The sequence below is a fragment of the Narcine bancroftii genome, chromosome 4 (genome assembly GCF_036971445.1).
Source record: "Narcine bancroftii isolate sNarBan1 chromosome 4, sNarBan1.hap1, whole genome shotgun sequence".
Taxonomy (NCBI): domain Eukaryota; kingdom Metazoa; phylum Chordata; class Chondrichthyes; order Torpediniformes; family Narcinidae; genus Narcine; species Narcine bancroftii.
This window is the reverse complement of record NC_091472.1, coordinates 36,828,890-36,856,566: the sequence shown is the minus strand read 5'-3', so window position 1 is coordinate 36,856,566 and position 27,677 is coordinate 36,828,890. Positions and strand designations below refer to the sequence as shown.

The window sequence follows — 27,677 nt, the reverse complement described above, 5'->3', positions numbered from 1 at the left end:
TCTTAAAAAAAAACCTACAACCTGTACCCACATGGTCTGTGCCCAAGATGGCAGCACCTATGCTGGGCAGCATACCACGAGGTGTTGCAGACTCTGGGAAAGCTGCAGACTGGCACAGGGCACCAGAAGCAGGGAGAATACCCATCTTCCCCCATACTGAGGAGATGCATAAGAGACGACCCTACAGGATAGTGACCATGACAGTTGATCAGTAAGGGGCTCGGCAGCTGACGGATTCACAAAAGCTGCGGGCTGTTGGTGTTTTGTGGGTTTCTGGAGAATGGCTCATGTGAACCAGATATCAGAACCAGGATTCAAGAGACCCGAACCCTCTGTCTCTGAAGGGAGTCTCTTTTGCTTCTTTTTCTCCTATTATTAGTGACACTAGGCAAGGCTCATGACAATTCCTTCCCTTACAGCAAGCAAAAATTGAAGTCTAACATAGCCAATACATTTTTAATGTATTATTACATAATAAAAGGAACCTTGAAATCATTGAAATGGAGTTAATATGCTTTGAAGAAAACCAAAAATAAAATTTAAAGTTGTGTCTGCTACAAAATACCATCAATAGTTTCATTTTGACAAACGGAAACACATTCCATGATGCTTTATAAAAATCTATCAACATGAGTAGTATGCTGAATTACGACATTTACTGCATATTAATAACATTAAGGCACATTTTCCTTTTCATTCTTTACGGTCTTTACTGATCCAACTGCTAACCCAAAGAGATCTCGTTACATCTTACCAAGGAGGTAGCCGAGTATATTTTTGATTTTTTTTAATTGCAAGCCTATTGAATCAGCATGTCTATCAATCATAACCCTAGCGAGAAACAAAATACCAAAGATCAGGTAACAAGATTCCTCAAGACACAACAACTTTCATTGGAAGACTAACCATCAGACACAACTAGGTGATGATTTTGCACAACACTTGCATCTGCTCTCAACGATCATTCCAAGCTCCTGGGTCTGTGCCATTTCAAATCTTGTTTCCATTCTGCCCTGTCCAAATTCAACCATCTACATTGTTGGGGTGAGGTCCAATAGAAATTTGAAAAACAGTGCTTCATATTCCAGCCTGGACAGTTGGCAAACAATGGAACAAACATTGAATTTTCCCATTTCAGATTCCTCATCTCTCTCCCTCTGATTCATCTCCACTTCCCTTCTCTTTCCCATACCTTCCTTCCAGCCTCCTAGCACACATTTCACCCAAACAGATACATTCTTTTATCTGTTCCAACTACCCTTTATCTCTCCATTAATGGTTCGCATTATCACCTTCCTTCTATCTGATTTCAACTTGTAGGCTTTGTGTTCCTACTTATAACCCACCAGACTGTCTCCACCTTCACCCTCTCCTCCATCAGCCTTTCTACTCCCCTTGTCTGCTTCTATATCACCTGCCTTCCCAACTCTGAACTCTCACCTGCCTACCCGACTCCCAAGGAGGGGAGGAGGAGGAGAGGAGGGCGGAGGAGGGGAGGGCAGAGGGCGGAGGAGGGGAGGGGGAGGAGGGGGGGGGAGGGGGGGAGGGGGAGGGGAGGGGGAGGAGGGGAGGGGGAGGGGAGGGGGAGGGGAGGGGGAGGAGGGGGAGGGGAGGGGGAGGGGGAGGAGGGGAGGGGAGGAGGAGGAGGGGAGGGGAGGAGGAGGAGGGGAGGGGGAGGAGGGGAGGGGAGGGGAGGAGGGGAGGGGAGGGGAGGAGGAGGAGGGGAGGGGGAGGAGGGGAGGGGGAGGAGGGGAGGGGGAGGAGGAGGAGGGGAGGGGGAGGAGGAGGAGGGGGAGGAGGAGGGGGAGGGGAGGAGGGGGAGGAGGGGAGGAGGGGAGGGGAGGGGAGGAGGGGAGGGGGAGGAGGGGAGGGGAGGAGGGGAGGGGGAGGAGGGGAGGGGGAGGAGAGAAAAAGTCATGTGGATACAAATAGGAGGGTAGAAGAGAAAAAAAGAATTTTATAGGAGACTGTCAAGGGCTGAAGATAGGTCTCCGATAGGAGATGGAAAGGAAGTGTAGAAGAGCTGGATGAAAAAAGACGAGCGTCTGAATGGAAATTGTAGAAGTTAATGGTTAATACTGTCTGGGCTCAGAGTGCCAAGACAGGATATAAGGTGTTGTTTCTCCAATGCGAGTGGCCTTGGCTTGGCATTGTACGAGGCCATGAACACACATGCGAGTGTGAAAGTGGTGTGTGGAATCAAAATGGTTGGCCACTGGGAAGCCCTCACCATTTTAGTGGACAGAGCAAAGCTGCTCAATGAAACAATCTCCCAGTTTGCATCCACTCTCAATGATGTAGAGGAGGGTTTAGGGTGCAACATCGGGAGCAACAGATGCAGTAAATGACTGACTCCATACAGATTCACAGTGAAGTGCTGCTTCACTTGGAAGGACTGCTTGTGTTGAGCAAGGAGGTGTAGGTGCAATTGGAGCATTTCTTGTAGCCACGGGGGTAGGTTCTGAGGGGGCGATTCTTGGGAAGGGATGAGTGAATGAGAGAGTCCCAGAGGGAATGGTCCCTGCAGAAAGTGGAGAGGGGAAGATGTGTCTGTTGGTGGAATCATGTTGTGGGTGGCAAAAATTGCAGAGGATATATTGGATGTAGAAGATGAGGACAAGGGAAATCCTGTCCTTGTTTCATCGCAGTATAGAAGGGGCCAGGCAAGATGTGTGAGAAATAGAGGAGTTGCAGATGAGGGCTGAATTAATGGCATTAGAGGGGAAGCCATACTTTTTTGAAGGAGAAGGACATCTTTGATGTTCTGGAATGGAAAGCTTCATCCTTGGAGCAGATGCGACAGAGATGGAGGAATTGAGAAAGAGGAATAGAATCCTTACATGAGACAGGGTGGAAAGAAGTAACTGTGAGAGTTAGCAAGTTTAAAGAAGATGTCTGTAAGTAGATCATCTCACAAGATAGAGACAGAGAGTTCAAGAAAGGGGAGAGTGTTGCCAGAGATGAACCATGTAAAATTTGAGGTCAGGGTGAAAATTAGCAGCAAATTGGATAAAGTTCATCATGAGTGCAAGAGGTAACACCAATGTAATCATTAATGTTACTGAGGAAGTTGAGTCACCTTCTGAAAACACTCAGTTTCAAAGTGCACACTGCCACAATATTTACTCATCTGGCTGGACTAAATTTCTCATCTATGGTGAGAGTAAAAGACGATGATGGTAAGGAAGACTGTAATGCCATTGCATGTCAAAGGAAAGTGGTATTTAACCCTCTCTTAAAGGTGATCACTGCTTGGCAAGTATGTGGCAAGAATGTAACTTGCCACTTTAAATGCCTGTGCCTAACTATTGTCAGGATTTTCAGAACATTGGGATTAACCTCTTCATTGCTTGAGGTGTGGCAAATTGAATTAAACATTCAGCAATTGTTAAGAATATTCCTGATTTCTAACCATAATGAAGTTGGTGGTGATGTTGAATTATTCATTGTCATGTATACTGAGATGTAGTGAGAATTTTTATTTTGTATACTTTCCAGTCGTCAATTTCTTATTATCTCTTTCCATGTGGTAATTTCATGCAAAATATTGGAGTCGTAATTTTTATATTTACAAAGTAAGAATTTGATGCTCATGGACATTGTAATTATATTTATGACAATAAACTCATCATTAAATAGTATAGCAAATGGTGCAAGAAGAAAAATGCAAGGGAGTGACAAACAAGAGAAAACACAGGTATAATGTTTAAGAGCAAAGTTTTATGTTTGATTTCATTTATCATAAAATAGTGAAATTTATTCTATGAGTAGACTGGTTATCTCCAACAGACACAACTGTGAAAAAAATCATCAGTACAGAGTATAGAATTACAGTGAAAAGATCAGTTGGCACTACGCAAGTGCACCATGATTGCACCATTATGAGATTGATTCAGAAAACAGCCAGCTGAAGGAAAAACTATCTAAGTTTGTTGGAGTGTGCTTTCACATTCTTAAGCCTTCTCCCCTCTAGGAGGAGGGAGAAGAGTGTGTGACTGGGGTGTTATTGGTCCATCAGTTTATCGGTGGTCTTTCTTAGGCAGTGGGAGATTTAGATGGAGTCCATGGAGGGGAGGGAAGTTTGTATAATGTTCTAAGTTGCAATCACTATCTTCTGTAGCTTCTTGCTTCTGTAGCACATTGCTATGTATCCAACAACGATATTTTCAACAATGGTCCAGAAGCAGATGTGGAGGGGGGACATGACAAACTTCCTTAGTTTTCTAAGTAGGTGTCCGTTTCCTTTCTTGACCATCGCATCAATCTTTGTCCCAGGTAAGGTCATTTGAGTTATTTATCTCTGAGAACCTGGAAGCTATCTATTCTTTCAACTTTGCTCCCATTAATGTGGACAAGGGTGTAGACTCTGCCCCTCTTTTAAAGTTGATGATAATCTCCAATGTATTACTAACATTGAGAGAGAAAATATCCTGACATCATGCAACTAGACTTTCATTCTCTTTCCTGTAATCCATTTCATTGTTAATAGATGTCCATCTACAGTTTGTTCTGAATTTGTGGGTTCTAGTTTTGTTAATTTATTTAGTTTTTTTTCAGATCGCGGTCGCCTGTGCCAAGGATCTATGCAGGAGAATCAGGATGGAGGTTAAATATCAGGCGATGAGAAGGAAGGGGAAGATATAATGGAGTGGTCTGGGGGTAATAGATAAGTCAATCAAATTCATGAGATTTAATGTAAATGGGTGGATTAAGAGTCTTGGCACTCTTAAAAAGGATGCAGGTGGAAATAGTGTTTTTGCAGGAGACCCACCTTACAGAGCAAGAGCACTTAAAGTTAAAGAGGGGGTGGATGGGCCTAGTGGTGATGTCCTCTTTCAATTCCAGAGCCAGGGGCGGTGGCTATCTTGATAGAGATGAATGTTCCAGTGATGGTCAGAGAGGTGGTTGCTGACTCAGTGGGGAGATTCATGATGATACATTGTCAAATATACTCGGAACCCTGGGCACATGAATATTTATGCCCCAAATTTCAATAATTAAAAATTTATACAGGATGTATTCTTGAAAGTTTCCGAGGGGTGTGACAATTTTTTGATTGGAGGGGGCTTTAATTTTTGTCTGGATCCAGTCATGGAGAAATCAGCAAAGAAGGTAACAAAGGCCAGGGCAGCTCAGTCCACCCTGCCCTTTATGAAAGACATGAATCTCATAGATGTCTGGAGAAGGCTGAATCCGAGAGAGAGGGAAAGGTAGAAGAATTAGAATTGATTTATTTTTGGCATCAGTCCAATTGGAAGGTAGGATAGTGGAGACTGAGTACATGGCTCGACTACTGTCTGACCATTCAACCTTGACTTTGTCCATTATAACTGCCAAATAAGTAGGCCTCAGTGTAGAGATCACACCTGAATACGTTGCTATTGGGAAAACCAGAACTTTGTAGCTTTGAAAGAGCTCAGATAGGATTGTTCTATGAGACCAACTGCCCCTCTACTGAGGAAAATTTCCTAATATGGGACACAATGAAGGCTTATTTAAGGGACGTTAATTGGATATACCAAGAGCATTAAAAATAGGCCCACAAAGGAAGTTAATGCTTTAGAACAGCAGACAGCTCAACTGGAAAAGAATTATCGAAGAGCAGGCACAGAAGAAAAATACAGGAATTTGGTGAATAAAAAGCTTAAATATGATATGTTACAAACATACAAGACAAAGGTTGATTTGAAAATCTATACAGCAGTATTAGTAGCTGGGGGAGAGGCCCCATAAAGTCCTGGCAGGTGAGGGCAGAAGAGGCCTCAAGAACAATCAATGCAATTCATACTGGGGAAGGCAAGACCTCATACAAACTGAAAGAAATGAAACATTTGGAAGGGTTCATAAGAAATTGTAAAAATCTGAGTCAGGAGATGATCCTACCAAAATAAATGATTTCTTGCTTCCACTGAATCTACCAAGTTTGGATCAGGAAGAGCGAGAGGGGCTGGGTGCCCCTTTCTCTAAAGGGGAGATTGCATGAAGCCTGAGCTCTCTACAGTCTGGCAAATCACTGGGGGAGGATGGTTTTTCTCACAAAATTTTTAATAAAGAGTTCAAGAATCTTTTAACATCCCTTCTTATAAAGGTGGTGGATCAGGTGGTAGAGACGCATACCCTCACGGAGTCTTTCTCAACAGCAATTATCACGGAGATTCCAAAAAAAAGCCAGAGACCTATTGAATCCCGCCTCGTATAGACCCATCTCATTATTGAACACATTATAAAATTATCGCAAAAAGCATTGGCCAATAGGTTGGCAGAATATTTGCCGAAATTAACAAATCCAGACCAAGCTGGATTTGTAGAAAGGAGACAATCAGCAAACAATGTAGCTAGATTGCTTACTGTAGTACATATGGCACAGTCAAAGATGGATCCAGGAAAGGCTGTAGCTCTGGATGCATAAAAGGCCTTTCACAGATTGGATTGGGACTTTTTGCTCAAGGTATTGGAGAAATTTGAATTGGGTGAAACATTTACTAATTGGGTGAGGAAACTTGACTATAAACCCAAGCAAAAATTATTCCAAATGGGCAGATCTCTCCAGTGTTTCCATTGAGCAGATGAAGTAGGCAGGAATGTTTATTGTCCCCAGCGCTGTTCATACTAGCAATTGAACCGCTGGCAGAACCCATTCGGCGGGATCCAGACATAAAGAGGTTCAGGGTGGAACACAAAATCAACATTTTTGCTGTTGATGAGTTAGTATATTTGACAAACCCCAGGGGGTCATTGGCCAGGCTGAGGACCTGAGGATTATGGGAAGGTCTCAGGTACAAGGTAAATCTGGACAAAAGTGAGATTATGCCTTTGACGAATGGGGATTATAGACAATATCAACAGAGAAGTCGATAAATATCTGGGGATAAAAGTAGACAAAATTTATACTACTTAATTATTTCACTTTGCTCAGAAAAATTGAAGACAACCTTGCTGGATGGAAGATTCTGCTCATAACACTGGTGAGCAGAGTTAACAGCTCAGAATGAACGTGATGCCAATCATTATTCATTTCATTGTCCCAGGGCTTTTTTATTAAAGATACTTAACGAATATGTCAGAAGGTTCCAGTGGAACAGTAAAGTGGCTAGAATCTCCATGGAAATGTTGATGTGGGACCATAATTTGGAGGGTTTAAAATCAACTTAAAAAAAAAAATTACTGGACAGCCCAGGCAAGGTTTATCACCTCACTCTTTGAAGGAGCCCCCCCCCCCCTCCACCTTTCCTGGGCACAAATTAGACTACATGCAGTAGGTGAAAAGACAGCAGGAGAGTCTATATATAAATGAAACACTAAATTAATTAAAAAAAACTCCACACTAAAGCACATACTTCAGATATGGCAAAGAAAAAAAAAAATCAATGTATTGGATTGGATTTATCTCCCAAAACACTTTTGACCTAGAACAACAATACCCTTGACACTGGGTAATACAACCCTGGACACCTGGTGCCAGATAGGGATCAGGTGCATCAAGGATTGTTGCAAGCAAAGGCATCTTGTGTATTTCAAGCAGTTGAGGAACAAATATGATGTCTAAAAGAACATTCTTCTGCTATCTGCAAATAAATCTTTCTTAAGATAAAAATTAGCATCTTCTATGACCCTTCCTAGATGTAGATGTAGTGATGTGGAGATTCTAATTCAAGAGGGGAATGTGTGTAAAGAAGCATTACATATTCCAAAGTGAGGGCCAGAAGCCAGGCTTACAAAGGTCAAGGGTGAGATGGCAGTTGGACATGGGCACAACAATCAATGAACAATGGTGGCAAGATCTGTGGACAGTATAATTGGAGTTGTCAATGCCAGATACAGATGATGCAATACAACTTCTTGCATCAGCTGTACCTCAAGCCTCAAAAATTACACAAATCAAAGCCTGAAATTTCAGAAATGTGCTTTCGGTGTGTTGTGGAGGTTAGAACTTTTGCCCACTCCACCTGGCTATGTGCAAAGGTGAGACCTTTCTGGGAAGACCATGGGCACATTAAAAAAAAATTACAAAAATGGATTTTCCACAAGTTCTAAAAGGGTAACTCTGGGAGACATGAGTTTTAGACTGCCCAAATACCAAATTTCGTACATGAAGGTTGCCTTAGTGGTAGCCAGGAAGTATATAACAGTTTCGTGGAAGTCTGATTCCCAACTGAAAAATCACACGATGGATTGTGGAAATATACAATCTAAGGAAAAATATATATTCATGAAGGTGTGGCAACCTTTCTTGAAACATATTGATGCACAAATTAATTAGCCTCCCCCCACCTAACGGAATCAGGGGTAATGTAGCAATCTGTCCCAGCAGGGAAATAAATGTGAACATAGAAATAGGACATTGTGCAGGTGACATGAGTTATCAGTTTCTAAAATTTCTTTTCAATTTAAGTTCTGTTTAATTTCTTACCTTTTGTTACTTAGCCTTTCTGATTTTTTTTTTCCTAGGATTTTTCCCAGGGTTCTGTAGGGGTCTTTGACCCCACTGGAATTTGTATTGATGTAATTTAATTGACTGCATTTTCAGTTGTATGAGAGTGAGGAGGGAGTGAGGAAGGGGGTGGGGGGGGGGGGGGGGTGGTGGGGTGGAATAAATGCAGAGTCCTTATGTTACATGAATGTTTAAAATAATTATATGGTTTGTTTGAATTTTACGAGACTATGAAAATTAAAATGAAATTTTCAAAAAATAGATACCCATCTACTACTGTGGTTAGGACAGTTAAGCAGTTCAATACATCTTTAAGCAATAATAGGAGGTTCATTGAAGGGTCTGATGAATGCAAAAAGAAAATGTCCTCTAGTGTGAAGGTGTGCATTTTACACCCCGTGTATCTTTTGAGGGGAGGAAAGAGGTGTCCAAGATGACTGAGGCATCATAGATGAAGCAGATGATAAAGATTGGCCTAAGGAAACTATATAGCCATATAACAATTACAGCACGGAAACAGGCCAATTTGGCCCTTCTAGTCCGTACTGATCCAAGTACCCTCCTCTAATCCCATTTACCAGCACTGTCTATATCCCTCCATCCCCCTCCCATCCATATACTTACCCAACTCTTTCTTAAATGACAAAATTGACCCTGCCTCCTCCACCACCTTTCCCGGAAGCCCATTCCACACAGTAACCACTCTTTGAGTAAAGAAGTTCCCCCTCATGTTACTCCTAAACCTTAGTCTGCCAACTCTCAACCCATGACTTCTTGTATCCATCTCTTCTATTCTCAATGGGAAAAGCCTTTCCACATCAACTCTATCTATCCCTCTCATTATCTTAAACACCTCTATCAAATCCCCTCTCAGCCTTCTACGTTCCAAGGAATAAAGACCTAATTTGCTCAATCTCTCCTTGTATTCCAGATGCCGAAACCCAGGCAACATTTTTGTAAACCTTCTCTACACTCTATCTTGTTTATATCCTTCCAATAAATCGGTGACCAGAACTACACATAGTACTCTAAATATGGCCTCACCAATGCCTTGTACAGTTTCATCATTACTTCCCAACTCCTATATTTTATGCACTAATTTATATATGCAAGCATACTAAAGGCCTTCTTCATCACCCTATCCACATGCGCTCCTACCTTCAGGGAACAATGCACCGTTATTCCTAGATCTTTCTCCTCCACTGCATTCTTCAATGCCCTCCCACTTACCACATTTGTCTCGCTTTGATTATTCTTTCCAAAATGAGGCACCTCACACTTATCAGCATTAAACTCCATCTGCTATCTTTCTGTCCACTCCTCTAAGCAGTTTAAATCCCTTTGCAATCTTTGAAAACCCTCTTCATCATCCACAATTCCCCCTATTTTAGTATCATCTGCATATTTACTAATCCAATTTACCACCCCATCCTCCAGATCATTTACATATAAATGACAAACAGCAATGGTCCCAATACCGAACCCTGAGGCACTCCGCTTGTCACCAGCCTCCATCCTGACAAACAATTATCTACTACTACTCCCTGGCACCTTTTTTCCAGCCACTGTTGAATCCATTTGACTATCTCCAAATTAATACCCAAGGACTTAGCCTTCCTAAATAACCTCCCATGCGGAACCTTATCGAAGGCCTTACTGAAGTCCATATAGATAACGTCCACTGCTCTACTCTCATCAACATTCCTAGTCACCTCTTAAAAAAATTCAACAAGATTGGTCAAACACCAACTTCCTTGCACAAATTCGTGTTGAGTGTCCTCGATCAGACCCTGAACTTCCATATACTTATATATACTATCTCCAAGAACACTTTCCATCAATTTACCTATCACAGACGTCAAACTTACAGGCCGATAATTGATAGGCTTGCTCCTCGAACCCTTTTTAAACAAAGGAACCACATGCGCAACACACCAATCCTCCGACACTATACCTGTCTCTAATGACATTTGAAAAATCACTGCCAGAGCCTCCACTATTTCTTCACTAACTTCTCTCAAGGTCCTGGGGAAAATCCTGTCAGGACCTGGAGACTTAGCCACCTTTATATGTTTCAAAAGCTCCAGTACTACCTCTTTCTTAATCACTATAGTCTCCATATAGACCCCCTTTGCTTCCTTTACCCTGCACAGTTCAATATCCTTCTCCTCAGTAAATACTGAGGAAAAGAAATTGTTCAAGACCTCCCCCATCTCTTTTGGCTCCACACACATTTGTCCTTTCTGATTCTCTATTGGACCAATTTTGTCTCTCTTTCCTTTTGCTATTTACATATTTGTAGAAACCCTTTGGATTTATTTTCACCCTGCTTGTTACAGCCACCTCATACCTTCTTTTAGCTTTTCTAATTTCTTTCTTAAGTTTTTTTCACATTCAATATAGTACCCAAACACCTCCTTTCTTCCTTGTTTCTTATATTTATTGTAGTACTCCCTCTTTTTTCAAACCAAGTTTCCAATATCCCTTGAGAACCATGGCTCTCTCAAACTTTTGACCTGACCTTTCAACCTAACAGGTTTATAAAGATGTTGTACTCTTAAAACCTCTCCTTTAAAAGACCCTCCATTTCTCTATTACATCCTTCCCAGAAAACAATTCGTCCCAATCCACCCCTTGTAAATCCTTTCGCATCTCCTCAAACCTAGCTTTTCCCACTCAAAAACCTCAACTCTGGGTTCAGACCTATCCTTTTCCATAATTACCTTGAAGCTAATGGTACGATGATCACTGGACCCGAAGTACTCCCCCACACATACCTCTCACCTGACCCATCTCATTCCCCAACAGTAAATCCAACACAGCTCCCTCTCTAGTTGGTACCTCCACGTATTGATGTAAAAAGCTATCCTGCACACATTTTACAAACTCCAACCCATCCAGCCCTTTCACGGAATGGGTTTCCCAATCAATGATCGGAAAATTAAAATCACCTACAATCACTACCCTGTGCTTATTACAAATATCTGCTATCTCCCTACTAATTTGTGTTCCCCATTAGGTGGTCTATAATACACCCCTATAATTGTAACTTCCCCTTTCCCATTCCTCAATTCCACCCAAATAGCCTCCCTGGACGAGCCTTGTATTCTATCGCACCTAAGCACCACTGTAATATTTTCTCTAATGATTAGTGCAACCCCACCCCCTCTTGCCTCCCCCCCCCCCCCCCCCCCCCGCCCAGGTTCTATCACACCTAAAGCAACTAAATCCAGGAATATTTAGCTGCCAGTCACATCTCTCCTGTAACCATGTTTCACTAATCGCTGCCACGTCATACTTCCAAGTGTCAATCCATACCTTCAGCTCATCCACCTTCCTTACAATACTCCTAACATTAAAATATATGCATTTTAGAGATTTCCCACTTTTTACTTCCTGTTTGCCCCTAACTTTACCAATATCTCTCTTATGATCTTTTGCAATCGACCTGTCCATCTTTGTATAGAGCATCCCCCTTTTCTATCACCTGCCTTACCCCCCCCCCCTCAAACACTGTCTACAAGCTTTCTCTGATTGCACTCTAACCTTCTCCTTGCTGTTCTCCTTCATTTGGTTCCCTCCCCCCAGCCATTCTAATTTAAAGTCTCCTGAGTAACCCTAGCAAACGTCCCCACCAGAATCCTGGTCCCTCTGGGGTTCAAATGCAACCCGTCTTTTTTTGTACAGGTCACACCTACCCGAAAAATGGTCCCAGTGACCCACAAACTTGAATCCCTGCCCTTTGCTCCACCCCTTCAGCCGCACATTCATCCTCCATCTCATTCTATTCCTGCTCTCTCTGTCAGGGAGCACAGGCAGTAATCTCAAGATTACTCCCTTTGCGGTCCTTCTTTTTAACTCTCTACCTAACTCCCTGTACTCACTTATCAGGACGTCCTCTATTCCTCCCTATGTCGTTGGTACCAACATGTACCACGACTTCTGTCTCATCTCCCTCTCCCTTTAGGTTGAGAATCACTGCTCTAGACCCAATTGTTACTGAAATATTTTCCTTGAGAAAAGTTGTCATTGGCCCATTTCCTTTAGAGTTATGAAACCGTGCACATAATGAGTCAATTAGGTATGATTAAAACAGTGGTTTTGAAACTTTTTCTTTCCACCCACATACCACCTTAAGCAATCCCTTACTAATCACAGAGCACCTAGGGCATAGGATATACTTAAAGTGGTATGTGAGTGAAAAGAAAAAGGTTGCAAACCACTGGTTTATTACAACTGACAGAGCAAGAAATTAAAGTAAAAATCTTCAGATACAGAAAATTTGAAATTACAACATAAAGTACAAGAAACACTTGTGATAGTTCTGCTCAAAGGCTATTTAATATGAAAATTAATTGTTCCTCTCTGCAAATGCTAGCTGGCATGCCAAGTACTTTTAATATTTTATATGAGGAAACACCTTTCTTTTTCATGTCATGTTGGATTTACATTTTTAAAATTATGGTCAAGCCCTTGAAACATTCCACAGAAAATCAGATGAATAGTTTTATGAAGATAAACCAGAGAGTGTGGAAAAAGGAGACTGGTGCTAAAATGCGAAAGCTCTACTTTTTCTCAGATCATTTACTATATCCATTGAATTTTGCATGATCCAGGAAAGCTTTTGTGCTCGACCAAGATGTACGCAAGATGAACTTTGAAAAATTATTTCATATATCCGCACAAAATTGAGAAGGTTCACTTGGAGAATTCTGCAACTCACAGAAGTCTGACTAAAACTTCAACATTAAGGTGCATCATTTAACAATACACCATGCCCACTGAGGTGAACTGGATGACATGCATTCAAATTTAAACATTTTTATAATGTGATCAAGGAAATTGCAATCTATTGATAATCGATACATCATCCTTTACTAAATTATGTCTTCAGAAGGCATAGATATTTTCGTGGCCTTAGAACCAATACCATAAACAGAGAAATATTAGGCCATTCAGCCCATCAAGTTTGCTTGAATCATGCCTAATGTATTTTCCCTTTCAACTTCATTGTCCTGATTTCTCCCGTAACCCTTAACACACTTACAAATCAAAAGTCTATCAACCTCTGCTTTAAATATACCCAATGTCATCCTCCACAGCTATCTATGGCTACAAATTCTAGAGTTTCACCGTTCTCTGGATGAAAAAAAATTATTCCACATCTCTGTTCTAAAGAGATGACCTTTTGCACTGAGGCTGTGCTCTCAGGCCATAGATATGCCCACCTCTGGAAACATCATATCAATATCCACTTTATCCAGCCATGACAATATTCAGTAGGTTTCAATGAGGTCCTGGGGTCGTCAAGTTGATGCAATCATGAAGGTGGCTTGCCAGCAGCTGTACTTTGTTCGGAGCCTGAGGAGATTTGTTATGCCACCAAAGACACCTGCAAACATCTGTAGTGTACCATGGAGAGCATTCTGATTGGTTGCATTACTATCTGGAATAGAGGCGCCAATGCAAAGAAAAGGAAGAGGCTATAGAGAGATGTGAACTTGGCCATCATGGGCATAAGCTTTCACTCCATTAAGGACATCAACAAGAAGTGGTGTCTCAAGAATGCAGACTCTATCATCAAGGATCCTCACCACCCAGGCCATACCCTTTTCTCACTGTATCCATCAGGATGGAGGTATAGGAGCTTGAAGACGAACACCCAACAGTACAAAAACAGCTTCTTCCCCTCCACCATCTGAATGGATAATGAACCAGATATTACCTCACTTTTTCCCTTTTGCAGTTTTTTGTAGCAATTTTTGCATGTTTAATGCTGCCGTAAAACAATGAATTTTGTGATATTTGTTCATAATACATTCTGATTTTGATCCTTTTAAACTCCAGCAAGTACAGGATCATTCTTGTAAACTTCCTCTGTGCCCTCTCCAATCTCAGCACATCCTTCCTTAGATTTAGGATCCAAAACTGCTCAAGATACTCCAAATGAGATCTGAACAACGCCTATTAAACCCTTAGAATGACATTGTTATTTTTATATTCTAGTCCTCTGAAAATGCATGTTACCATTGCATTTGCCTTCCTTATGACCAACTCAATCTGCAAGATAACTTTTACGGAATCTGTAAAGTCCCTTTAATCTTCTGTTTTCGGAATTCTCTCTCCACTGAAAAAAAAGTCTATACCTTTCTTTCCTTCATCCAAGTGCATGACCATATAATTACCTATGCTGTATTCCAGCTGCTACTTCTTTGCCCGTTCTCCCAACCTGTCCAAGTTGCTCTGCAGACTTCCTGCTTCCACAATAGTATCTACCCTTCTACTTATCTTCGTATCATCCGTAAACTTGGCCACAAAGCCCTCAAATCCATCATCAAAACCATTTACATATATATATATATATATATATATATATATATACACAAAAAGAAGCAAACCGAATAATGACTCCTGTGGAACACCAGTAGTCACTGGCAGCCAGCTGGAAAAAGCCCCTTTATTCCCACTCTTTACCTTCTGTTAATCAGCAGTCAATCTTCTAGACATGCTTCCACCTTTCCCATACCATGGCCTGTTTTTCAGCCTGCTTAGCACTTTGTTAAGGGCCAATTGAAAATCCAAGTAAACAATGTTCACTCACTCTTCTTTGTCTGTCATGCTCACTACCTTTTCAAAGAACTCCAACAGATTTGTCAAGCAAGATCTCTCCTGAAGGAAACTATGCTGACTTCGTCACATTTTATCACATGCTTTTAAGTTCCCAAAAACCTAATCCTTAATAATGGACTCTGGAATCTTACCAACTGTCGGGTGATCTCAAGCAGTCTGGATCGGTAAAAGAACCTCCAAGACCATCAAAATGAGCAAGGGGGCTCCTCAGGGCTGCATGCTCATTCCACTGGCGTTCATTCTGCTGACCCACGACTGTGTAGCTAAACTCGAACCACATCATCAAGTTCGCAGATAACACAACTGTGGTGGGCCTGATTAGTAAGTACGTGTACAGTGTACAGAGATGAGGTGCAGTCACTAATGGACTGGTGCAGAGCCAACGACCTGTATCTGAATGATAATAAAACAAAAGAGATGGATGTGGACTTCAGGAAGCCCAGGGAGACCATGCTCCTCTGACCACTGACGGCTCCACCGTTGAGGTGGTCAAGTTCCTTGGGGTGCACTTTGCGGAGAATCTCACCTGTTCCCTTAACACCAGCTCACTTAAAATCAGCTCCATAGCCAAGAAAGCTCAGCAGCACCTCTACTTTCTGTGAAGGCTGAGGAAAGTTCATCTATCACCCTCCATCCTCACTGCATTCTACTGAGGATGTATTGAGAGCATCCTGGGTAACTGCATCACCACCTGGTTTGGCAGTTGTACCACCTCAGACTGCAGGTCCTGCAGAGGATAGTGAAGTCAGCGGAAAAGAACATTGGGATCTCTCTTCCGACCATGAAGAACATCTACAATATTCAATGCAGGTGAAAGGCAATAAGCATTGTGAAGGACCCCCCCAAATCCTTCATGTAACTGTTCTCCCTTCTGCCATCTGGTAGGACTCATGCCCTTACATCCAGATTGGGCAACAGTTTTTTCCACCCCAAGCCATCAGACTCCTGAATTCCCAGACCAGTTGGGGATAGGGTACCATGGACTTTTACTGTATGCGTCTTAATATTTTAATGTGTTTATTTTCTATTCTAACTTGCGAGCATTATATGAAAGATAAATAAAGGTGACTTAACTTGAACCATAAAGTTCAGACAAACTAGTCTGCAACTTTGTCTTTTACCTCTCTCGCTTTTTAAGAGTCAGGTGGCATTTGCAATTTTCCAGTCCTCTGGAACCATTCCTGAATCTAGCAATTCTTGAAAGATCACTACTAAATGTGTCCTTAATCTCTTCAGCTATCTCTTTCAAAACCCTGGGACATTGTCCATCAGGTCCAGGTGACTTAACTACTTTCAGCTTCCCAAGCAGCTTCTTAATAAGAGACAACTCATTTCTGCTCCCTGACTCTCTTGAACTTCTGGCATGTTGTTGGTGTCCTCTATGGGGGGGGAAAAAAAAACCTTCAAAAGGGAAAATAATCATTTACTATCTGAAGGGAATTACATTAAAGTGGCACTGGTCTTTGTGGAAAGTATTCTTAGTTGGATGCAACAATGATTAGTTCAAAATTACCAAAAGTAGTTCTAAGCACAGAGAATCATAATTTTCTGAAGACATTTGAACTTGCAGACCATGTCATGGCAAAAAATTCTCTTCAACTTGACTGCTTTTATACAAGATTGAACTATTTAAATCTTGGTGGAAAAATTTAATAAGATAAAATAAATTGCTCAGTACCTCTGGGTTCAAAAAAAAATTCTTTCCAAAGGTTATCAGGCTTTTAAAACTTCCTCTTGTTAAACTTGAAGTTAACTACTCCCAACATCACAAAAAGGACTCTATGCTTGATTGAAACATTTTTTTTCTTGCTCTATGGCAACTGAATATTTATTATCCATCTTTTGCATATATTATCTCCTTTTAATTTAATGATGCATACTATTGCAGTTTTTTCTAAGTATCTATTTGGTTGTAGCAAATAAGAATTTCAAGAGTATTAGTACATTGTACAATATGTATGACAATAAATTCATCATTATCACAAGGAAAATATAGTTATGGATGACAAATAACATAATGAAAATAATTGAAAAAGAGGATCCACACTGATAGGAAAAAAGCGAACTGCGACCAAATTGGAATTACCAACTTTTTCAGAGAAACAAAATTGAGGGACTAATTTTAGTCTGCTAAAAAGAGAAAGTTATTTAAAAAAAAACATTTTCTAGATCTTAAGATAGTTCATTCTAAGGGGTACTAAAAGACTGAAAAGTTATTTGTTAAATGAACACTTGGTTATACATTTTTTGAATCTTTTGAAAAAATCTCAAGCTAATAGAAACATTTAGCCCAAACCCATCTTACCTTCAACACGAGATTCCAGGTACTTATCCAGTTCAGCATCTTTTCTCACCGCCTCTTCTGAAACCTTGGGAGCATTAGGGAAGCAGACCAGTACAATGCTCATATTGTCTCTACTTCCCTACAGAAACAAATTAAGTAATATGTATTGAGAACTATTGTAAAACTATCATTCTATAGGATTAGTCACGTTGATAGAACTGACTAAGTTAAGCAATGGACAGATGACCAAATTAATTCATTAGCTGAATGATCTGACTTGTTTTGTTACATTTCAATATACAGTTGAATTGGAGTGAATAGAAAATATTCTCCATTTCTTGATCAGGTCATATCCTTTTTCTATGTGCACTTGGAATTGCATTAAGTTCCTAGAGTAAATGAATGGCTTGGATTAAAAAAAATGAAATATTTGTGCCACAAATATGTTTTGAAATCCACGTCACCAATTTCTAACTTAAGCATGGCTTTGAAATTCAACACAAACATGCATGTTTTTCTTCAACTGCCTTTTCTACCGAGCAATTATGAAATGGGAAACCACTAAAATATACATTCAATTCAGAAATAAAGACATAAAAAATTATTATCCATGGCTAATTAAATGAGTAAAATATGAAAATGAAAGTATATGGATCTTAATGGGTCAGAAGATTGGGAGTAATGCAAGACATCAGCAAAAAATGAATGGGAGGGGGGAAGAGAGAGGGCAGGGGGTGGCAAATCTTTCCAATATGAGAAAATTAGGAGTAAAAGAAGAAGGAACTAAAGACAAGTTCTCAGGACTTGAGACACAAGGGGCTGCAAATGGTGGATCTAAAAGGTAAAAAAAAAACATCCAGAGAAACTTATTGGATCAAGCAGCATCCATGGAGGCAAAAACTTTGGGTTAAGATCTTGCATCAAGAATGATGCAGGAACCCAACCTGAAATGATGTCTATCCCTTTGCCTCCAGAGATGCTGCTTGTCCTGCAGAATTTTTTTTAATAGCAGTCCCCGGAAGCTGATGGTCTGTATCCCAGGATCTTTCAAAAAAAAAAGTGAAAATCAAAGGTGCACTGATACTGGAAATCTGAAATAAAAACAGAAAATGTTGAAAACATTCAGCAGATCATGCAGCATATGCAGGAAATGAAACAGTCAATATTTCAAGACAAAAATTCATTATGAGAACTGTGAAAGGAGAAAATGTTTCAAGTTGCAGAGAAAGTGTGAGTGGATGAGGTGATGGATAGGTCAAAGGGAATTTCTCCCATAGGACAAGAGCTGGGTTCTGAGGGCATAAACTGGATGGGTTCTCCAGTCGATGGGCTCATGGGGACAGTTAAAGAGAAATAACAAACAAAGCTGTGTAGAAATATGCAAAATGAGAGGCTGCAGGAAATGACGACAAGGTCAGGCTGTGCTAATGTAGACAGAAAAATTAATCCAATATAACAGCTGAATGACTTACAGCAGAAATGGCCAGGTTTAAAAACATACAGAGAAGGGGAGTTAACTGAAGTTGTTAAATCCAATTGCAAGTCTGGAAAGCTTCAACATGCTCAGAAAACAAGCGAGGTGTTGTCCCTCAAGCTCACTTTGGGCCTCATTCTAAAAGTGCTGGTGACACACAGCCAGGTCAAAGAGAGAGTGGGATAAAAAAATCAAAGCAGCAGGCAACAGGAAGTTAAGGTCCCTTCCTGGGGATTGAATGCAGGTGCTTAACAAAACAAGGTCTTCCAATCCGGCTCTAGTTTCTCTGACATAGAGAAGACCATATTGTGAATATCAAATGAAATATTCAAGACTAGAAGAAGTGCAAGTGAATCAACGCTGCACCTGAAAGCCTGTTTGGGTCTCTTGATGGTGGGAACGAAAGACTTGAAAGGCCAGATATAGCAGCAGAGATGGCTCAATAAATTGAATGATGAGATGAAGGGATTATTTCCTGAGGGAACAAGAAAAAGGTTGGACTTTAGAAGAAGTGATTCAATAAAAATTTAAAATTTTGAGAGCAGGAATCAAAACAAGGGGCTACTTTTGGAATAAGCACTCATCATTAAAAATAAATGAGGAATAACTGACAGGATACAAATTTTCAGAACTTCCTATTCCACAGAGCTTTAAGACCAGGATCATTGAGTACTTTTAAAACACCAATAATCTTTTATTTTCTTTTAAATTTACGGGGAATAGGTAGAAAAGTAGAGTTCAAGCAAAATCAGATTAGTCCTCTTCGTAGCAAATGGCAGAGCAGGCTGAGGAAATGTATACTTTGTTTTCTTATGATCCTATGTATTTGTTTTCAGCAGGAAGTAAATGAGTTGTTATATATACTGCCCGAAATGGGAAACATCAATTTTCATTCATGCTTACATAGAAAATAACATTTTAGTGTTTGTATTCTTCTACAATAGGGAAAGATCTAAACGAGAGAGGCCACGGGTGCTAAAATGTGGAGCAAAAGACTGCTGGGAGAAACTCAGTGCGACGGGCAGTATCTGTGAGGGGAGGGTTTGGAGAGAGGAACTGTTGATGTTTCGGGTCGAGGCATCAGGGCAATACCTGAAAAAATACCTTCCCTGCAAAATGTCCAGATGGCAAAATGATTCAATCATGAAATGGCAAAAGAGACTCCCACTCACATTCAAAAATAAAGCATCTGAAAATACGCATCAGGTCAGTCTCCATCCCCAGGAAATGGCAATGAGATACAATATCATTCTATAATAAATCAAGTACAAGGGACTGAGCGGTCTAGCCCTGCTTAGTTTTTAATTATTCCTGACACACACCACTGCCTCAACACAGCCTTTAACACCTCTCCTAACACTTTATGGATATACAACAGCATATAGAGAAACAATTATTTAAGTTAAAATGTTATCTGAACAATGGGTTTATCAACTTAAACTGAAAGTGAAGAAAATATTTGACATAACATCATACCAGGAAACTCCCCTGCCTGGCTCTAGAGTGGGACGACATGATTAGCATAGCCGTTAGCACACTTTTAAAGCTCCAGCAACTCAAATCCAGTATTGTCTGTAAGGAATCTGTTCATTTTTCCTGTGTCCATGTGAGTTTCTCCAGGTATTTTATAATTTAAATATACATAGTAACAGGCCCTTTCGGCCCACGAGCCCATGCCACCCAATTACACTCAATCAACCTATAATCCTGGCACATTCTGAAAGGAGGCAATCAGACCACCCGGAGGAAGCCCACGCAGACACAGGGAGAACATACAAACTCCTCCTTGACAGCATCAGATTCAAACCCCAGTCACTGGTGCTGTAAACAGGATTACACTAACCACAATGCTAAACGTGCCACTCCACTAAGGATTCCTCACGTTTTGAAGAATTGTTACATGGGTGCAATTGGGCGACGCAGGCTCATAGGCTGGAAGAACCTGTGGCTGCAGTTTCACTAAATTAAAAAAAATGAAAGAAACAGTAGTTCAGCACTTGCAACATTTAGTAATAATACCCAGCCTGAGAATTTAAAATATCTGCTTAATCAAAATACCTCCTGGAAAAATCCGTGTTACCATACTCTAATGGGGAAATGACAAATCAATCTGAACCAGAGCTCCATCTTCATCTACAATTCCTTGTAATGAAATCTTCCTATTTGAACCACAAATTTATTTTAACTTTTAATTTTGAGATATACCACAGGATCACGCTCTTCTGGCCCACTAGCCTTTGCTGCACAAATACACCAATTAACCAACATGGCCTGTACATTTCTGGAGGGTGGAAGGAAGACAGAGCACTCACACAGTCAAGAGGAAAATGTACTAATTGCAGACAGCATGCTGGATTCAAACTCAGGTCAGTGACCCTTTAACAGTGTTGCACTAACAATGCCCTACTAGAAAATCTGACAAAGGCTTCCTACTTAAAAATCTTGTTTGATCACATTCATTCATAGGAGAGTGGGCAAAGAAATGCCAGATGAGATACAATGTTGATAAATGTACCATTGTACATTTTGGAAGAGGAAATAAACAGGGAGATTATTATTTGGATGGGGAAAAAATTCAAAATTTGTAAGTGCAAAGGGACTTGGATGTCCTCATGCAGGATAACCTAAAGGTTAACCAGCAGGTTGGATCAGCAGTAAGGAAAGCAAATGATATGTTGGCATTCATTTCAAGATGAATAGTGTATGAGACTAAAGAGGTATTCAGGCTTTATGGGGCACTGGTGAGACCTCATTTGGAGTACTGTGTGCAATTTCAGGCCCCTTATCTTCGAAAGGATGTAAAGATGTTGGAAAGAGTACAGGGAAGATTTACCAGGACAATTCCTGGAATGCAAGACCTGGAATGAGGAACATTTATCGGATCCAAGACTGCATTCATTGGAGTATAGAAGAATGAGAAGGGACCTTAGAAGCATTTTGAATGTTGAAAGGATTGGACAGAGTCGTTGTGTACAGTGGTTCCCTTGATGGGTGAATCCAGGACAAGAGAGTACAATCTTAGAATTAGAAGGTACCCATTTAAAACAGATGAGAAATTTCTTTAGCCAGAGGGTCGTGGATTTGTGGAATTCATTCCCACATAGAGCTGTGGAAGCTCAATTATTGGGGGAGTTTAAGGAAGAGATTGATAGATATCTAATTAGTCAGGGTATCAAGGGATATGGGGAAAAGGTGAGAAAATGGAACTAGATGTATGAGCAGACTCGACGAGCCAAAGGGCCTGCATCTGTTCTTTGATCTTATGATTCACACTTTCGTGGGATCAGGAGAATTTTGAGATTTGCTGAATGAATTACAAACAAATTCTAAAGAATTAATGTTCCACTAATGGATCCAAATTTTCCCAAGAGGTTTCTGGAGGTTTTCTTTTTACCTTTACTTCTGGACTGTTTCTTTTCACCCCTATTCCAGCCTTCTTTTCAACTTTCATTGATTAAAGTCACACAGTCTTGTAAATGTTATCTTTAAAACATATTTTCATAAATCCATAATTGCCTACACATAATTAAGAGCTGGGCATTCAGACTTGCACCACACATAGATGATCATAGGCGATATCTTCCTTTAGTTATCTTTTTTATCAGAGAACACTTTCACCAGCAGAAATAAACAGTTAAATATCCCTCAGTTATCACAACATATGATGGATTTTTTTCAATCATGGGGAAGACATTAAAATGATGTCTATTCAATTCCATTCATGAAATACTAAACAGAATGATCTCCCATTTTGTGGCCTCCTCTACATTGGAGAAACTGGATGGAAAGTGGGAAATTGTTCTGTTGAGCACCTTCACTCTGTCTGCTGCAATAGCAGGAACCTCCAGTGGCAACCCACTCCAATTCCACACCCCACTTCTGTACTGAAATGTCTGTCCATGGCCTCAGGCAGTGCCAAATTAAGGCCACCCACAAATTGGAGGAACACCACCTAATATATTATCTTGGTACTCTCCAACTAGATCAACTTCTCTTGTTACCTTTAAGCCCCTCCCCTATCTCTCTCTCTCTCTCTTTCCCTCAGTCTCCTTTCCTCCAGTTTCCCCATCCTTTTCCATATCCCCTCATCCATCATTTCCCAAGTTTTTTCTCTTCAAAAATCTCACCCATATCCACTTCTGACTGCTTGCCTGTCAACATGTGCTCCTCCCCTGGCCCTCCACCCACCATTTCATAGAGGCACCTGCCTACTTTTTGCTCATACCTTGACAGAGGGCTCAAGCCTGAGCAGTAGGTTATGTACCTTTGCCATAAAGAATGCTGCTTGACCTGCTGTTTCTCCTCTACTTGCTGTAGTAAGTGGCTCACAATTCTTTGGGATGCTTACCTCCATCAATTGAGGGATGGAACACAAGTGTTCAGATATCATGGTTATATTTTTCAGTTTATTCAAGTTTATCATCCAATTGTACAGATATAACCTGATAAAACACCATTCCCCAGTCCTCAGTGCAACACTACAAATGCACAAATGATGTGTATGTGTAGCACAAATATTAAAATAAATAAATATCATTGTTAAATAAATAGTTGAGTCCCAATGGGTTTGTTTGAGCAGTTCATCAGTCATTTAGCAGTCTCACTTCCCGTGGGAAGAAGCTGTTTCACTTCCCGTGGGAAGAAGCCATTTCTCAGCCTGCTGGTTCTGGCTCTGATATTCCTGTATCCCTTTTCCAATGGGAGTAGCTGAAAGATACTGCATGCCGGGGCAGTAGGTATCCTCGATTTTGCGAGGCTTTTACCGCAATGATCCCGGTAAATCCCATCGATATGTGGGGGGGGGCAAGGGAAGGGAGACCCCAATGATCCTCTGCTGCTCTTGTGGTCCTGTGGATTGACCTCAGATCTGATGATCTGCAGCAACCATCCCACACTGATGCAGCTAAATAGAGCTCCTGTAGAAAACTGACAGGATGGTGTCCATTAACCTCACCCACTTTAATCTTCTCAGGAAGGGCGGTCGTTGTTACTGCTTCCTGACAAATGAGTAGAAATGTGTCTAGGACAGGTCACTTCTGAAGTGGACTCTTAGGAATTTGGTGCTCTCGACTCTCTCTACTACCAAGTTATGAATGTATAATGGAGGAAGGCAGACCTTGGTGCTCCTGAAGTCTACTATCATCATCTTCAACCTGTCTGCTTTAAGATTAAATGTTATTCTCGCGCTCTCTCAGTATTTTTCATCTCTTTTTTGTAGTGCGACTTATCGTTGAAGCCGACTATTGTCATGTCATCTGCAAACTAGAATCTGTTGGATTTGGACCTGGCATTGGAGTCGTGAGTCAGTAGCGAGACCAGAGCAATCGGAGCACTCAGACCTGAGGTGCACCAGTGCTTAGCGTAATGGTGTTCAACATTCTGTTGCTGATCCTGGCAGACTTGTGGGTGTTCTGTTAGGAAGTCCCGAATCCAGTTACAGAGAGGGTGTTGAGTTCCAGAGAGGCCAGATTCAACTTAAGCTTCTGGGATATGATGTTGAAGTGAAATTAAACATTGGTGAGTATCCACTTAAAGTATTATGTGCAGTTTTTGTGGCCTCACTATGGAAAGAATTTTATAAAGTATTACTACAGAAGTGGTTTACAAAGTTATTGCCAGAATGAGGGAAGTTGAGTTATTATGAGAAACTGGAAAAACTAAACCCATTTTCTTTGAGCCTAGGAGGTTGAGAGGTGATCTTATTGAACTCAAAAATCATGAGTGACATTGATAAAGTGAATAAGGAGAGTGTTTCTTAAAGAATCTAAAACAAGATGTCTAAAATTCTTTCTAGAGAAGAATCTAAAACAAAATAGGGTGGGATTTAAAAGACAGTTCTTCAGTAGGCATGAGCTGCCAGAAACAGTGGTAGAGATAGCTAAATTTGCTTTCATTAAGAAGCACTTGGGAACGACATGGATGGGAAGTATTAATGCAGGAAGACATGTTGTTTAGCATGGACAAGTTGGGCATGTTTCAGTGCTGAAAGACTACGAAATACGTGCATTTACTCTTCTCATCTTTTCTATATAGCAAAATGACAAATTTCTAATCTAAACAAATGGTTTTAACCTGGAACATTAACTCTATTTTTGCTTCCTATAGATGCAGCATTACCTCCTAAGTATTTCCAGCATTTTCCATTTTTATTTTAGATTCTCATTCTTAAATCCTGAGATGACGACGACTTATCTTTGGTGATACTGTTGGGGAAGGGGGGTTATTCTAGATTCATGGGGGGGGGGGGGGTGGGGACCAAAGTGAAGAGGCAGAGGAAGTGTGCACATGTGGAGATAGCTGGGTAGGGAGTTTGTGTGGAAGGACTGGCAGATAGAACAAAATTGCAGTATACAGACTGAATAATGAACCTGGTCAGGTGACAGCCCTCTCTGTGGGGATGCTTTTTGGTGTCAGTGACCACAATTCCCCGACTTTCAGCATAGCCATGGACAAGGATAGAAGTAGACAAAATAGTAAAGTATTTAATTGAAGGAGGGCATGAACTAGGGAGAGTAAATTGGGAACAGATGTTCTCAGGGAAAAGCAGAGAAGAAAAGTGGATGATCTTTTGGGACCATTTGCTCGGGATTAAATTTTTTAAAAATTTAGACATACAGCACAGTAACAGGCCATTTCAACCCATGAGCCCATGCTGCCAAATTACACCCAAATTACCTACAACTATGGTATGTCTCAAACAATGGGAGGAAACTGGAGCCCCGAAGAAACCCACGCAGATACAGAGAGAACATAAAAACTCCTTACAGATACCACAGGAGTCAAACGCTAGTCCCAATCGCTGTCACTGTAGCAGGGTTGCGTTTGTCCCACTGAGACAGGGAAAAGATGGTAGGACAAGGGAACTGTGATTGACAAATTGGTGAGGCAGCTATAAGAAGAAGAGGAAACATACAGAAGACTTAGGAAGCAAAAGACAGGAAGGGCTCATGAAAATGATATGGCAACCAGGATGAAACTTAAGGACATAGTAGAGCTAGAAGGGGAGACAAGGCCTTGGCAAGTAGAATTAAGAAAGCCCCCAAGCCATTATATGCATACATGAAGAACAAAAGAGAATGAATATAGGTTCATGTGTACCTGGGGGAGGTCCAAAATATATATTTTGCCTGTGTTCACCAGAGAGAGGGACCTTGGTCAAGATGAGGTCAAAGTAGAACAAGCATATGTTGAGGTTAAGAAAGAGGATGGGCTAGATTTTGTTAAAATAATTAGGATTGTTTAAGTTCCCAGGACCAGACGAGATATACCACAGGAAACGAAGAGATTGCTGGGGTGCTGGCAATGATCTTTGCATCCTCCCCGACTATAGGAGAGGTACCAGAGGACTGGAGAATGGCAAATGTGGTCCCTTTGTTTAAAAAAATTAATAGGGAGAATCCTGAAAATGAAAGACCAGTGAATGTTGTGTCATGATGGGCAAACTATTGGAGAGTATCTTTAGGGACAAGATTTACAAACATTTAGAAAAGCATAGTGTTCGCAGGATAGCCAGCATGGCTTTGTGAGGGTTAGGTCTTGCTCAAGAGACTTTTTTTGAGAAAGTAACAAAAAAATTGATGAGGGTGGGGTGATAGATATTAGCCCCTTTTCCACTGGCACATTGCCCCAGGAATTAATGGGGTATTAAATGGGACAGGGTCCAGTGGAAAAACAACCAGCACACCAGCATCAAATGATGTCAAATCACACCAGGATTGAAGGCCTCAACTTCTCCTCATATCCCCAGCATCAGCTGATGCCAGCGTGCCAATTAAACCAGTGGGAAAAGGACAGCAAAAAAAAAATCAACCGTTTCCGGTCGAAGGTAGACTTTCCTATCCCCGGGGATGAGTTGTGTTCAGTGGAAAAGCAGTCAGTGTCCCGGTTAAAAGTGGCCCGGTGGAAACAGCACAAACAGCTTCCTTGGGTCACTGTACAGCCAATTAACTGGGATGCCAGTGGAAAAAGGGCTGTTGTGTACATGGATTTTAGAAAGGAATTTGACAAGGTCCTCTATGGTAGACTCGTTCAGGAAGTCATGAGACACGAGATCCATGGAAGCTTTGCTCTGTAATTTCAGAATTGGCTTGTCTGCAAAAAGCAGAGTAGTAGTAGAAGATGAAATATATTCTGCCTGGGGACAGTAACTAGTGGAGTACCACAGGGATATGTTCTGGGACTCCTGCTCTTTGTCATTTTTATAAACAACCTGGATGAAGTCGAGCGATGGGTTAGTAACTTTTCAGATGAACCAAAGGTTGGAGGTGATGCAGATAGTGTATAAGGTTGTTGTACGTTACAACAGTATATAGACAGAATGCAGAGTTTGGCAGAAAAGTGGCAGAGGGAGTTCAATCCTGATAAGTATGAGTTGATGTATTTTGGAAGACAGAGTACATGGTTAATGGCAGGATTCTTAACTGTGTGGAAGAACAATGGATCTTGGAGCCCAAATCCATAGATCTCTCAAGGCTGCCGTGCAGGTTGATAGGCTTGGGTAGGCTTAAGATATGTTGTGCTTATTAGTTGGGGAATTGAGTTCAAGAGTCAAGAGGTAATGTTGCAGCTCACTAAAACTGTGGTTAGACCACACTTGGAATATCGTGTTCAGTTTTGGTTATCTCATTAATGGAAGGATGTGGAAGTTATGGAGAGGATGCAAAGGAGATTTCCTAGGATGTTGCCCGCATTGGTGTACTTGTCTTATGAAGCTAGGTTAGCAGAGCTAGGCCTTTTCTCTTTTTTTTTTTTTTTAAATTTTTTTATTTTTCACACCATAAATCACAATAGCCATGATATACACTTTTTCTTTTCCACACATTTACAGTGACTTTTTCTCCCTCCCCCCTCCCTCCTCC

The 27,677-nt window shown here is 41.0% G+C and overlaps 1 protein-coding gene across 16 annotated transcripts in view; it reads right to left on the bottom strand.

Moving 5' to 3' along the window:
* Positions 1 to 27,677, bottom strand: part of ppm1ba (protein phosphatase, Mg2+/Mn2+ dependent, 1Ba) — a 187,381-nt gene that overhangs the window by 37,477 nt on the left and 122,227 nt on the right. For all 16 annotated transcript variants that reach the window (XM_069931073.1, XM_069931069.1, XM_069931068.1 and 13 more), the window contains one exon: positions 17,367 to 17,484. In XM_069931073.1, coding sequence (XP_069787174.1) covers positions 17,367 to 17,484 — 118 coding nt within the window. The remainder of the gene's footprint in view (positions 1 to 17,366; positions 17,485 to 27,677) is intronic.